Raw genomic sequence first — 15,876 nt, forward strand, 5'->3', positions numbered from 1 at the left:
TGACTCAGACTCAGGAAGTTTGGCTGATAAAAGATGATACTAATTTGGTTGCCCAGCGACTAGTTCCATCACCGGAGGTCAGGCTGCTCGAGATGTTTGAGGGCCCAGCCATAGATTAGGGTAGTAACAGAGCTGCCCCATAGGATGAGCCTACTACTTTACAGTCGAGTGGGGCTGACACTATGACTGGACCACCTATTATAAATGCTCCTACTAGCACACCGCGCCCATATTAGATTGGCTTGGTCACTAGTTTGGGCTAATAACTTCATAGTCTAGTTCAAAGTTAGACGAAAAATAAGAACCAGTTAGCCCAGTTAGTCCATCATCTCAAGCCATGGGTTCGGAAGGCCATAGAGGAGTCTAAGGAGAGGAAGTGGCAAACTTAAAGGTTGCATTATATGAGATAGATCGTCTCATACATGAATGTATTAATACTTTTGAGCATCGGGTGACTGAGTGTTTTAGGACCTCATTGAGTTCGAATTTGACTAGTATTCAGCTAGACATAAAGTGGCTCTGATCCAAGGCTACTACATTGGCCACAACACCGACACCTCCTCTCCCCTCTTTTCCTACCATCCCTGCTTTTACTTTTGATCTATTTACTGAGGGGGATCTTCCACGAGCATCTAAGAAGTATCTACATGATGAGACTATACTGAGTTAGAGACTAAGGCACTGGCTACGAAAAATGAAAACCAATAGCTTAAGGTTGCTCGATGAGCTTTCATCCCTGATAAGATGACGCGATGAGAGAGAGAAAGGCAGAGGATGGTTGGAGCCTTATGCTCTAGGGATGCTACTGATGGTGCCTTGCATGTTAATTTGGAGACGTCTACCGACACACCGGGTTCCACATTGATAGAACCGAGCCTCTCTATAGTACTTTGGCGCATAGGTACCACATGTTTGACTTCACCATGAGGACGTCCACCACCTTTGGACTTATCATGAGAGAAATCACCACCACCGATTCTTGGCCTCTTAGAATTCCTAGTTTTCTCCTTTAGCTTCTCACTCTCTATTTGCTCCGCATATGTCATAAGTCTAGATATGTCCATTTCCAAAATCAACATAGCCATCTTACACTTCTTTGAGACACAAACTTGCTTATACAAGCTCTTGAGTTGGCAACCATGAATGAATCATATTTCGACAATTGGGTGAACTTGAGGGCATACTCCCTCACATTCATACTACCTTGCTTAAGGTTGATGAACTCTTGTACTTTGGCCTCCTTCAACTCCAATGGAAAGAAGCGATCAAGGAACACTCTTTTGAACTCATCCCAAGTCACAGGATCTGTCTCTCTAGGCCTCTCACTCTTTCATTGATCAAACCAAATTTGGGAAACACCCTTCAATTGATATGTAGCCAATTGTTCCCTCTCAACCGGGCTAACCCCCATGATGTCCACCATCTTGTGGATACTATTAATGAACTTTTATGGATCCTCTTCCATCTTAGAACCCCAAAACTCCAGAGGATTCATACTCATAAAATCACGAACTCTTCTCGCCATCGTACCCATATTTGGGTTCATAGGAGCAACCACTTCACGATTAACTTAGGCCATAATGGCTTAAGTAAGTACTTGAAAAGTAGCTTGGAACTCAACATTAGAGACTTGGTCATTCAAGGGATCATTTGGAGCTTGTTTCTTCTCTTTAACCACATTTATTCTAGTAGATTATCTTCGTAGAGGCATATTCTGAAAATCGTAAAGAACAAGCGTTAGAGGAAAAGACTTAACCACTCTACCGCACGACATAGATCATAAAAGAAGTGAGATTTTTCCTAAGACATTTTGTAGCCTCTTATTCATGGATGTGGCATGCTTCACATCAATGAATAATACTCTACTTAACGCGGTATGTTAGACTCCCTAGGACTTTTCTAAATCTTGTTCTCTGATACCAAGTTTGTCAAGACCCAAACTAGGGCCAAGATGCGACACGACGATTGGGATGTGGGGACCCCAACCAATCCATCTTAGAATACATAGCATACATAAGGTGAAAAAACATGATAAAGATAAGCGGAAGTAAAGCTTAAGGGAATGAGTCTAAGGGAATCTTAATAAATGTCCAACCAAACTATACCAAATCGCTCTAAACATGCCTCTGGTTTAGTCTTTGATGGGGGCTTAGAACAAGTAAGGAAAATTTGAGTGAATAATGAGAAAGAAAATCATTTCCTCGATAGAATAAAGACTCACCAACTCTTTGAAATCTAAAAAAACTCTAGCCACGAAGAGGATGATCGTGAGTGTCGTCCGTCCCTAAATTATTATACAATGTAGGCAAAATATAGGTTAGTACATGAAGGTACTAAGTATGTGAGAGAAGCATGAACAAGTTAAGGAACGTGAATAATATGCCATAAGATGTTGCATGACCAATCAATATAAACATGAGTAAGTCTTAAAGCATTTGAAACATATGAAAACTCATGGTCAATGCATATCATAAACTTCATCTAAAAAACTCATAGTTTAACTTTCAACTTGTGTGGGATAAGACCTTTAACCGACATCTTAGACCATGCAAGCTATAACATGGAAACTAATGGAATTCTCACAGAGAAAGGGGAGGCTACCTTGCCAGGGTATACTCTATCATGGTACTCAACTCAATTGTTCTTTATGTGGATCCACTAGCTAGGCCTTGAAGGTAACCTATATGGGCAACGTAGTTTAGGACTTTAAGTTGCTACTAGGATTCCCTTGGGTAACTAACTATGTTACCGGATCGAACCCCACCTAGAAGTCGTCTCGGTGCTTAGTCAATATCCCAATGAAAACTCAAAAAAACATGATCATAACATAATAGGGAAATATAGTAACTAATTACCAATCCATCTTTATAAAACATATTAGGAGTAGCTCATTAACTTTAATGATTCATAAGAATTCATAACTTCGGTAAGAATTATACTTATCACCATATTTAACATGATTGTGTGAGAATTGGACTTATCACACCATAATAACTTTCTTTGATCATAACTTGATCATCATCTGAAAATGTGGAAGGTCCTAAACCGAGGAACAAAGGAGGAAATCTCAAAAAGTTATAGAAACTGGCACCAGAAGTTGACCAAGAAAGCCATCACAAGTTGTGGTAAGTACCACGGACCATGGTGAGCAATCATGGTAGAGATTCAGAGAGTCATACTTGTAGGGAAGGAACCATGATGGAGGACCACGGACCGTGGTGAGCACCACGGACCGTAAAGCCCTCTGTGGTGACACCTCCCCAAGACCCTCAGAAAACTTCCCAAGGTAAGGGCCATGGACAACCACCACGGATCATGGAGCCCTCTACGGACCGTGGTATGTTTTTGTGGTCGTCACTCTGCAGGCCTCCTGCAGGACCTGCACCATAGCCACGTTCCATGGGCCGTGATACTCTTCATGGACCATGAAGGGTCTCCGTGGAGAAAGTTCAGAGACCTACCCTTCAGGCTTTCCAAAATATTTCCCAAATTTCTTTACCACGGGACCCCACTACGGCCATGGTGAGTATCACGGACCTTGAAGGGTCCCCATGAAGCAAATTCCGATAAGATTTTTAAAAAGGGATATTTTGGTCTTTTCCTACGTTTTAATTCAAAATGAAGTCGCTTTATTGGATTTCATGTAATAGCTCGCATGGTCTTAAATGTCTCTGTTACAATCATCTTCTCACAAAATAAATATTTTAAGGTCACACATGATGATTTCTCATGCATGCATTCACTTATGCATTTTTCTTATTAATGTCTTAATGTTCTTCATTGTATAACATGCTCACATACTTAGTACATTCAAAGTACTAACATATACTTTTGCCTATATGATATCACCATGTAGGGACCGGCATTTCTCCACACTCTCCTCCCCGTGGCTAAGTTTGATCGTTGAAGTCTACTACTATTTGGTGAGTTCCCATGTTTCGGGAACAACACTCCTATCTTTTCTAGCTTATGTTATGTACAGACTATGGGGTTACTTTTTGGTACTTTTGATTTCTATCTTAAGAGTGAGCTAGGGATGTGTCTTAGCCCCCGCCAAGTCTTTAATGTAGAGGTACTGTTGGACATAATATATGATGTTTAAGTCAACTTTAACTCCTATTCTATGTTGAATCCCTTAGTCCAATTACCCCTCTTATTTTCGCTTGTTTGAATGACAATACAGATGAAAAGCTTAATGAATGTTAAGAGGCTTGGGTGAGGTACCTCCGGGTATCTCATTCGCTGTGTCACGTCTAAGCCCTAGACTTGGGTCATGATAGTTCATTGAATCAAACTTGTGAAATGACATAATTGCCCTTCATTAAAACTAGGATTTTCACACTATGGATCGACTCTATGAGTTGTAGAGGGGATGACGAGTCGTCAAGATGACTCGTCCTACAGGCTTCGAAAAAGGCTTGAAAATTAGGTCTCTAAAGTTTAACTATGAGTCATTTCTATGGATCGTCCTCACAACGATGAGTCGTTAACTTGACTCTTCTTGCAAGCTTAAAAACCTGCAAGTTGGATGGTCTCTGATCTTTTTTTACGAGTTGTTTCTATGACTCGTAACAATTTCTACGGATCATCCTATCAAGTCGTAGACTCAACCTTGAGGAAATCTATAACATAAGTCTCTGAAGCTGGGTTACGATTGGGCATTGCAAATTGTAGACACTCCGATGACTCATCTTGTTAAGTCGTAGGGTGAAATCTGAGGTTTGTTCTGGACGAACACTTGGGACTTACTCTACGACTCACTCTTACGAGTCATGGAAATCCCTACGAGTCGTAGAGTGACTCGTACACATGAGGTAGTTCAAAATTTTGAGACTTTTCTCCTTGCTTCCAACTTTCCGACTTCCTGAGTCTTACAATCTTTTTCTAGTCAGGATAAATGATCAGCAACATAAATTTTTGTCCCTTTTTGGTCTCTAACTTTGAAGTCAAACTCTTGCAAAAGTATCACTTAACGAATCAGTCTTGGCTTCGCATCCTTCTTTTCCATGAGGCATCTCAATGTTGCATGATTAGTGTGTACAATGACTTTGTTGCCAAATAAGTAGGATCTGAACTTTTTGAATGCAAAGACCATGAAAGCAATTCTTGTTCGGTCATTGTGTAGTTCCTTTGAGCAACATTGAGAGCTTTGCTAACATGGTATATGAGATAAAGTACTTTCTCAAGCCTCTTCCCTAACACTAAGCTAGGTGCACACCCCACTCGACTCATACATAACTTTAAACGATTGTTCCAAAATAGGTGAGATGACAATAGGTGTCGAAATTAGCTTTTCTTTCAACTCTTCAAATGCCTTTAGATAGGCCTCATCAAAAATAAACTTTATATCCTTCTCAAGTAGTTTGCATAACGGGAGTGCTATATTGGAGAAGTCTTTGAAGAATCTACGACAAAAGCCAGCATGTCACAAAAAGCTTCTAACACCCTTTATGGAGATAAGATCGCCAACTTTTAGATCAACTCAATCTTTTCTCGATCCACTTTAATGCCTTTGTTCGAAATTTTATGGCCGAACACTATGTCATATTTCACCATCAAGTGACACCTCTCCCAATTGAGCACGAGACTACATTGTTCACACCTCTTTAGTTGAAAAAGTCACAACTCATAAAAAAAATTACAACCCTTTGAAAAAGTCACCATCCTTCAATGTGAAAAAGTGTTTGCTTGTAAAATAATATAAATAAATAAATAAATATATTTTTAGTTGAGAGTATTATAATAATTTAACATTCAAATTACGGATTTCATGCTTTTAAGATAGTATAGAAGATAGGTAGATGTATAGAAAGTAATATAAATAGATAGATAGATAGATATAAATAGATTAAGAGTATTATAATAATTTAACATTCAAATTACGGATTTCATGCTTTTAAGGTAGTATAAAAGATAGATGGATATATAGAAAGTAACATATATAGATAGATATAAATAGATAAATATTTTACTGTGTCATTAGATTTTTAGGATCAAAGACTTAATAGCCTGTTTGGCTTAACTTATTTTAATCGGCTTATAAACTGAAAACTGTTTATAAGTTAAAAAAATACGTTGGGGTACCCAACGTATTTTTTAGGCTTATAAGTTGTTTTCAACTTATAAACTACTTTAGATAAGCTAAGCCAAAAAGACCTAATTATTTTGGGCAAATTACACCAACAAGAATAGTCATTGCTTTTTCTTTTACCAAAAAAAATGGCCAATGGGCCATTCGGCTATGCAAAATTCATTATTTTTTTAAAAACTGTTGTGCTATTTTAAAAAAATAAATCATTGATTTAATTTTTTTTCTCCTTTTTATATTTTTCCTTTTATAATTATTTCACTTTTTTTGTGGAAAAAATGAATATTTATGTCATTTTATCTTTTTGTTTATTCTTTTATTTATTAAGGTGAGAATGCATGATAGTCCAATAAATATCAATACATTACATAATTATTTATATAATATCGATACATGATTATACACATATACAATATCAATATATTACATATACACTACATAATTATTTATACATCATATATACATGTTTATACATCATTTATACAATATTGATACACGTTTATAGAATATTTATACAATATCGATACATCATATATACAAAACATAACTATTTATGCAATATTGATATATTACATAACTATTTATAAAAATGGATACATTACATATACACTACATAATTGTTTGTATATTATATATATACATGTTTTTACACTATTTATACAATATTGATAGATGAAAAAAATTCCATGAAAAAAGATTTGAAAATAAATAGGAAAATTTTTATTTAAAAAAACACATTAAAAAAACAATAGCAAAATAATTTTTACTTTTTTAAAAAATAATCACCACTGCAAAGGAAAACTGAAAAAGAAAAGGAAAGAAGCAAAAAAGGCCTAATGGCTTTGAGCCTAATTGAGTCTTGTAGTGTTCAGCAAAAAAGGCCTAATAGTCTTGGCCCGAATTGAGCCCTGTATTGTTCAGTCCATGACCTTTTTTTGGCTATTTTTTGTGTAAATGGAAATATTACTATATTTTTTATAAACTAATAACTTTTTGATACATATATGAAATTAGCTCGTTGTACTTTTTTGACTTATTTTAAGCACAAGATAGCTTTAAGTTAACCAATCAGATACTCAAAAAGCTGAAAATAGCGACAACTTATAAATCGATCCACACGGACTCTAAGTTTATAAGCATTTATTTATCATAGATAAGTCCTTACTATTTTGATCATTTTCTCATTTAGGAGCATATTTTGCCGGTTTCCAAAAAAGATGTAATAAGCCACAAAGACTATTTGTTATACTCTTTTCAATAATCTAGGCGTAATCCATCGGTGCCCCCCTAAAGTTGACATCAATTTTCACTTAGACATCTCAACTAAGCTTTATTCATTTTAGATACCTCAAGTAAGGTTTTGATGTGTCATTTTGACACTTTTTTTACAATCACCCAAATATCTAAAGTGTGTGTAATACAATTGTTGATGATGTGTCAAAGTGACTAATTAAATGAAGATACGTGGCATATATATCAAAAATAATTTTAAAATAATGACTTTTGAGTAGCAAAAAAAGTGGTCATTAACTTGATGTATATGTCTTTTTTTACCCAAATAATAATTAAAAAAAAAAAGAAGAAATTTATCTTCTACAAAAAAGTGATTTTCGAAAAAAAAAATACCCCACCTAATTGTCTTCTTCACCCACCCCACTCAGTCGTTGTCTACTTCTCCACCTCCACCCAACCCAACCCCAACTCCTTCCCCACCTATATTATCTTCTCAAGAAACACTATTAAAAGAAACTATTTTGAAAAATTTATTTTACAAAGATATAATTTTTTCTACTTTACTTTAAAAAAATCAATTACTAATTAACAATAAAAAGGAAAATAAGAACTAGATTTAGGTAATGACAATGAAATTACAAAATTAAGGTCCAAAGTTACGAAGGAAAACATCTAAAAAATGGAGAAGAAGAAGAACAAGAAAAAAATATATATATTTATTAAAAAATTGATCTTCACGCGCTCAAAATGGGTGCAGCACAAAGAGTCAAAATGACACATCAAAATCTTACTTGATCTATTTAAAATAAACAAAACTTAGTTGTATTGTTTAACTAAAAATTGATGTCAACTTTAGCGCTTCCATGTTCCGCCATAAATCTTACTAATTAAGTTTTATATATGTGAAGACGAAAATGAAGAGTGTAGATTCTAGAATGCAAGCTTGTGATTGTGCTACAATGAGCAGAGTTTTGACTACCGCAGCCGTTGTAGTTCCGGTCGCCCACTCTCTTCTTCCTCGTCATCTCCGCCTCTCGAATCTGACTTCATCTCTCACTGCAACAAGCCACACTAGTACATTTCGCGGGCGATTCTTCTCGCCCTACAATTTCCGAGCTGTTTCCCGTCCGGTGACGGCCGGTTTAGGTTATTTTGATGTTATTGGAGACCGTGGCTCAGTGCTTCAGGATGCTGGAGCCACGGCTTTGGTTATCGCCGGCGCTTACGCTCTTGTCTCCACTTTCGATTTCTTATCCGAGCGGAAGCTAATTGAACAGGTCTTCTATCTCTCTCTTACTCACAAACACACTTGTACTATAGTGGAAGGACAAATATCTCATCAATGAACTATCTGATTTGGTTTTACTTGGCAGTGTATTGGACCTTGGATATGCTGTCAGTATGACAGTATGTGTGATAAAACCCTTTTATTCCATCAAAATCAGCACTAGCTTAGAAATTTCCCTAGACCTACAGTTCATGAAAACTCTGTGCATTTGTTTCTTACCTGGAATTACGACAAGTATTTCCACGGATTGCCCCTAATCCGGTTAGGTCTTTCATTTTTGTTCGTGTTGCTCATTTAATGAAAATTTCGCAACACATAAGTTTAGAGAATTTTCGCCTTGTCCCACGTACAATAAGTGTAGTATGGCATAACTGCTTGGTTTGGAAATGTGTGAATTGGAAATGAAGTATTTTTTCCCCTAAAAGACACCAAGAGAAAGATGCAATTTGAATAACCTTTTTTTTAATTGAATGAGTTGTGACTTTTTCGAAGAGGTGTAACTTTTTCAATGGGTTGTGATTTTGTTGAAAAGCTGTGACTTTTTAATTGGGTTGTGACTTTTCCAATGATTTATGACTTTTCTGATTACGATGCAATGAAGTGTATTTATGGAGAGGAAATTAGAATTTGGCAATAAACTGTTAATATTGAGTTTTCTACAATCTAACTCTTCAAAATTTGGCTTATTTTAATTGTATTAAATTGATCTCACAAGAAATGTAAACCCTGAACCGTCCATGTTCTTATAGGGGTAGTTTGATAGGGTGTGTAAGAATAATGTTAAATAGAATATATTAGTAATGCTTGCATTAGTAATACTTGTATTATTTATGCTTGCAAGTTATGCAAAGATTATTTCTTATGCATTGTTTGGTTTGGTGTATTAAAATAGCATGCATTGCATAATTAATTTTAAAAAAATATTAATTTACAGGGATGTCGTACATAAATATGGTGGAAAAGATGAAAAAAAGGTTTTTGAGGGGCAATTGAGTCTTTAATCATGCTAATGCATGACTCTTGCATTACTAATACCATGAATTTTCATGTATTAGTATTAAATAGTTCAATACACAATACATAAGCTGAAAAAGTGTACCAAACAAGGTACTACTTATACACAAAGTTAATGCACGCGTTATTTCTCTAATACACTCTACCAAACGGGCCCTTAAAGTGATTATGGTCTTTCTACTAAACTCCACTTTCTTTTTTTTTAGCAGTTCCTATTCCTATTTATTTTAGTTAATACAACAACTTTGCCTCAATCCCAAATTAGTTGGGCTAGCTATATGAATCATCTATATCTATTTCACTCCGTTTTGGTCCTTTAATTCCATTATTTATTCGTTTATCTAATGATTTGACTAGGAAACTTTCCACAACTTGTGGGTTGAGAACTACGATGTACTAGGTTCAAATCCCACTAGAAGCAAAAACATTAGGTGGTCTCTTCTCATGTGTTTTAGCCTTGGTAGACAAAGTAATCTATAGTACATGTTGCTGGAGGAAGACGGCAGGTATCCCATGGAATGCTTGCTCAGATACCACGTTTATCAAAAAATTATAATAGAGAAAAGGGATGAAATTACCTATCAAAAGTAAAATAAAGGGGTAAGACATTTTAGGTATGAAGCAAAAGCTCACAGGATCGGAATTAGAACATTCTATGATACTTAAGATACTTTCTTTTGGGAGGGGGGAGGGAGAATGAAAAAGATAGAGGGATTGTGGTCTTGTGTGGTGTCAACACTAAAGGTTCTTGTAACACATTATAATTGCAGTTTGATCTCTTGATTTTCATTGTTTCTTGTGATATTTATTATCCCCTCCATTCATTGAAACAGAACCTAAGCAGAAAGCTGGTCCATATATTGTCCGGGCTGCTTTTTATGGCTTCCTGGCCAATTTTCAGGTATTATTATGTCTCTCATTGATGAATACAGATCCATCTTTGAATGTTCTTACTGATGATTTAGATCTTAGATTAGTGCATCAAGATGGGCTCGCTACTTTGCTTCTGTAGTTCCACTTACAAACTGCTTAAGACTTGTGATTCATGGCCTATCTTTGGCTACTGATGAGGGGCTTATAAAATCTGTTACCAGGGAAGGAAAGCCAGAGTAAGTTCCCTTTCTTGCCTTGTTCAACAGATACATGACATTGATTCCTCTCTTACGTTTCAGCCTTTTCCTTGCAGAGAATTGCTCAGAGGGCCTCTATATTATGTTTTAGTGTTAATTTTGAGTGCGGTTCTCTTTTGGCGTGAGTCACCAGTTGGAGTAATTTCATTAGCAATGATGTGTGGTGGTGATGGTAAGAGCTGAAGCTCGTATCACTTAGTCTATGGTGAACCTTTTACCCTTTATTTTTTAACTTTGTTCTATGTAGGGATCGCTGATATTGTTGGAAGAAGGTTTGGGTCCACAAAAATCCCTTATAATAAACAGAAAAGTTGGGCTGGTAGCCTCTCCATGTTTATTCTCGGTTTCCTGGTGTCCGTTGGGTAGGTTCTTGTCCTTCTGCTGTATGTGTTTAGAGATTTTGTTGTAAAATTTACACTGATACTAGATTTTTTCATATGGTCATCAAAGGATGCTCTATTACTTCTCAGCCTTGGGATATTTTCACTTGGATTGGATTTCAACTCTAGAAAGAGTAGCTTTGGTGTCATTTATAGCAACTATGGTGGAGTCTCTCCCTATTACTGGAATGGTGGACGATAACATTTCTGTTCCTTTGGTAAGCATGGTTATAGCATTATTGGCTTTTGCTTGAGGAGTAGTTATGAACCCTGTAGACCATCCCATGGGGGTGGTGAAGGGAGAGCCCCAATTGGTAGAAAAAAGCCCACAACCCCTTGGAGTTAATCCTGCACTTGGAAGAAGTTAAAAACATTCATAGTTGCAGTAATGTTGATTATTTATTCGCGTTAAAGACATTAGGAATTTCATCTAATCTTGTAAATTTGAAATTCTTTCTTTTGTATTCTTTAATGACCAACAATTGGACTTCAATTGATATTTTTTCACGAAAAGCAGACATGGTTATTCCACTTATTTTAATATTGAAAATCAGATTTTTGAGATTGACAACGATCATTTTTTTCTGAGTGAACTAGAAAGTTCTATTAGAATGTTCTCATCTTCCCGGGACTATGCTTTCATGTAAGGTGATGATTCCTGCTTTGTCTTCTTGTGGTGCTCTTGTGTATATCCTCGAGTGGTTCTTTGATGCCCAAACGTGTTAATTAGTGAAGATAACACAGCTTCATTTTATATCACAAGTCACAACTCATCGCGTCTCTATGCGAACCCCCTTCCCCCCCTTCCCCCCTCTTTTTCCGTCATTGATACTAGGCAAATGGTCATTTAGTCTATCAATGAAGCACCACTTTATCATCGTCTTTGAATGGTTGGCATATAAGTTCTTAGTTTGTAGGCAATGATTCATTTTTCATTCAAGCATTTCATGTTATCACCACACAATCGTTTATGTTGGAATAAGATCTGGAAAGACATTGGTAATATAGATGTTTGCGGTAGGCCTTACCTTTTGTAGGTTGATTAACGCATTTGTGGTGTATCTTCCGAGCTATAAAATTGTGTAATGTTGAGCTCTGTTTTGTTCTTGCCCTTTTCTTTTGAAAATTTGTCTTTGAAGTTAACGCCGTTCGACACTACAAAATACAAATACAGGGGATGGCAAAATCAACTCAACCTACCTATCTTGTTTAAGTTTAAGCTGTCCATTCATCAATTCAATCCATTTTAGCCCCACCCATTTAAAATTGGGTTGATATGTAATCCGAATGGATTAATGAGAGATTTTGTAAAAAGATTTTTAAAAGATTTTTTTTTAATTTGATATGTTATATATAGCTAGAAAAATGACTGGAAAGTATGAAAAGAAGGAACTAGCTAAGAAAAGTAGAGTCAGAATTTATTATTCAAGAACCAAATGGTAAGGAATTTTAAAGAAAATGGGACTAAAGCGCGCAAATTGAAACTTCTGCTAAAAAATTTGATGGGCCGAATTGTAACTGTTGATATATAAACAAATATATACAATAAGTTATTTTGTTTACAATAAATATAGTCATGTTTTATTAACATAGAAAATATACAGTGACTATACACTGACTATACAATATAGATTCCTTATACATGAACTATATATTGAATATACATTATGATACATTCAAAAACTGAATATAACTTGACTATACATGAAATATACACTGACTATACATGCTTATACAGTAAATGATTATTTTTATGGTAATTATTTTGGTCAAATGGCGACCGGATGTAATTTGCCCTATATAAAATCTATTTTTAATTACACCAACTTAGTGTTTTTTTTTTTTAAAAAAAAATCCCCTTTGGTAAATTTCTGGTTCCTCTGTTGGCTGCTATAGTTTTATGCGGTGGTGGACAATCATTTTAATTGTGAGGATGTGCTGTTAAACTACTTATATGCAAATGCAAGCTCTTCAAGGACATGGGCAATGGATACTTAACATTTGTAGATGTACAATTAGCCAGAATATGCATACTATTATTCACTATGGTCTCAGAAGCAGTTGCCTCCAAAACTTTTTAGAACTGTACAGTAGCATAGCCAATAGTCAACAGAATTTAGCAGCCGGAACATGTTCTAGTTTTCTCTTTCCCCCTCCTGTTGGTATAATATTTGTTTGTATGACATATCAGCTTTCAAATCTCCTATTGTAAATTTTGTTCTCGGGATGACTCCAAATATGGATAGGTTTGTCAGTCAGATGTACACAAGTTGATAGTTTTCAGCTATCCCAGACAGTTTTTTCACAAAGAAATTATTCCTTAAACGCTTATTAAGTAGTACTTCTTTATTCAAAGTTTGTTGAAGCCCTATACCTTTCCTTAAGTTCAATCTCTTGAGGATTTCCAACTCGGCTTGGTTCTGCTATGTTGTCTTGAGGGATGTATCTCCAAATTTTAATTTACCAATTGGTGATGAAAGTGCTCTACCAACTTCCAAAATCCAAATGGTGATGTAAGTGCCCCACCACTAAAGCAAATCTTCCTCGTCTCCATTTATGTTTCAATGCCCAATGCTCATGCATGTTTTCTTCCTTCTACCATTCCAATGAAATTTTCAACCAACCTGGTAATATGAGTACTGATTTTGGTGATACTTTTGTTTAGAAGGCCTGTCAAAATTTAACTTGGTGAAGATGGTGATAAGAAATAAATTCTGGATCTAAATCTAATCCAAAAATTAGCTAATGCGGTGATAATTGTTCAAACACTATATGAAAAAACCTTCACATTTCTAAACAGTAGATGGGAAACTCACATATGAAGTGTCATTGCATGATCAGACACTCGACACCTACTATACATTGGATTTGTACAATCTAATAATTTTTATAACTGATCTGAGGCATAAAGGTAATGACTATGGCTTAACGGTACTAGTTTTTATATGCCACGATTCAAAAATTTTGGACCATGATGGCACCCTATCTCAAATTTACTGACAGGCAAGTCACCTCTTTAATAACCGGGAAAAACCACTCGACATATTGATTTAAGTGTGTATGTTACATCTTTTAAATGTACTATTTTAGGATTAGCACTAATAAAGATTTAATTATAGGTGTTAACAGATTTGTATTAAAATGTAAGAGAAAAGATATGGGCATTCATTTTTTTTGTTCAAATATATTACTACAACTAGTGAAATTGTCCGCGCATTGTGCGGCTATAAGAAAACTTAATATATATATATATATATATATATATATATATATATTAATAATTTCTTATTTAATAATGTAGTATGTAATATTTATAATCATGTCAGTGTTAGATAAAACAATATTGATATTTTCTCATCATCTACGATATATCTTTTTTCAATATATAAAATAGAAATTTTTTTCATCCTTTTAACTTTTAAGTGCGAACTATTCATATGTAAATAGTAGAACAAAATATTTATGGTGGTGAAGTAAGTGTATAAGAAGTCCTATTTTGAAAAATCAATATATTGTATTATGTAGAAATTGTTATTTTATATTTTAATTTTCTCTTTCGTTTGTAGGAGTGCTTGATTTTCTAGAGAAATTCTGATTTTTTTGAAAAGACCTTTTGAACTTCTTCATTGTGTTTTCGTTATTACATTTATTTATTATGATTTCTTAAACATTGATCAAATATTTTTAAGGATTATGATAATGAAACAAACAAAAAATTATGGATAATATTTAAGAGTGAAAGTTACAAGTAAGATGAAAAGATATAAATTATAAATAATTTGAACATACAATTTTATTAGATATTAAATATATTAATAATTATGCATTGATTTTACTTGTAAAAATATAAATAAATAATGGTGAAAATAAGGAAAGGGGAGGGGGGGGGGGGGGACTGAATGATATTATGAATATGACTATTAATATACTTTAGGAGTTGTGATCATCAAAAGTCATGGGAGTAATGAAGATAAAAACAATCAAGTTTTTTTTATTAAAAATATGAATAAATGAAGGAGTAGTAATTGACCCATTCATTTTTGTATAATAATTAAAAAATAGCAAAAAATTGTCAAAAACAATGAGGAAAAGATAATAGGATCCTTGGCCAAAGAGAGGTGCCACATCATTTTGTGTGTGTATATTCTTTTAAAAGTAAAAATTAAAAAGGTGCAAGACATGGGTAATTACTCCTTGTAATAAATAATAAAGAGAAAATTATTAAAAATATATTTTCATTTTATGATTAGAAGAAGGTCTAAAAAGAGAGAATAAGTAAATAAATTTATTAAGTGTAGAAATTAGTGAGTTGTGAGTTATGAATAATTAATTGGCATGTCAAGAATATTTGTTCTAAATGTTCATCCATTAATAAAATATTTATTTATAATAAATCAAGTAATTTACTTTTACAATAAAATAATTAATTTAAATAGGAAAAAAGGTCACAAAAAGGAAAAAAAGAAGATAAATGCAAATAGAGGTCATAGAGAGCTGCCACATCATCTTGTCTATGCTTCTCCTTTATATTATATATAGATTTACGAATTTGATTACACCTTACACATATCTCCCCGTAAGGTATAATCAATCGTAAGCTTTCTCTCTCCACATCATTATTTCCATATTCTTCTGCATAACCTTTCTCCATATTTCAAAGAAAATCATTATTATATCCTGAAAATTACCAAAATACTCTTAGAGAATAGCGCGCTCGCATAACGTATCATCCATAACTTTTTT

General features: G+C 34.5%; 1 protein-coding gene across 1 annotated transcript; it reads left to right on the plus strand.

Annotated features, from left to right (window-relative positions):
* The first annotated feature begins 8,203 nt into the window (after window positions 1-8,203).
* Window positions 8,204-11,632, plus strand: LOC129896799 (probable phytol kinase 1, chloroplastic). Its single transcript, XM_055972767.1, has 6 exons — window positions 8,204-8,598; window positions 10,457-10,524; window positions 10,601-10,732; window positions 10,810-10,925; window positions 11,001-11,115; window positions 11,204-11,632. The coding sequence occupies exons 1-6, from the start codon at window positions 8,236-8,238 to the stop codon at window positions 11,385-11,387; spliced, it is 978 nt and encodes a 325-aa protein (XP_055828742.1). The 5' UTR covers window positions 8,204-8,235; the 3' UTR covers window positions 11,388-11,632.
* Window positions 11,633-15,876: the final 4,244 nt, after the last annotated feature.

This window comes from Solanum dulcamara, chromosome 7, assembly GCF_947179165.1.
Source record: "Solanum dulcamara chromosome 7, daSolDulc1.2, whole genome shotgun sequence".
Taxonomy (NCBI): Eukaryota; Viridiplantae; Streptophyta; class Magnoliopsida; order Solanales; family Solanaceae; genus Solanum; species Solanum dulcamara.

Coding starts and splice junctions, on each gene's coding strand:
- LOC129896799 (XM_055972767.1), top strand. CDS start 8,236: ATGAAGAGTGTAGATTCTAGAATGCAAGCTTGTGATTGTGCTACAATG. Junction 10,525..10,600: donor GCTTCCTGGCCAATTTTCAG/GTATTATTATGT, acceptor ATCTTAGATTAG/TGCATCAAGATGGGCTCGCT. Junction 10,733..10,809: donor ACCAGGGAAGGAAAGCCAGA/GTAAGTTCCCTT, acceptor TTTTCCTTGCAG/AGAATTGCTCAGAGGGCCTC.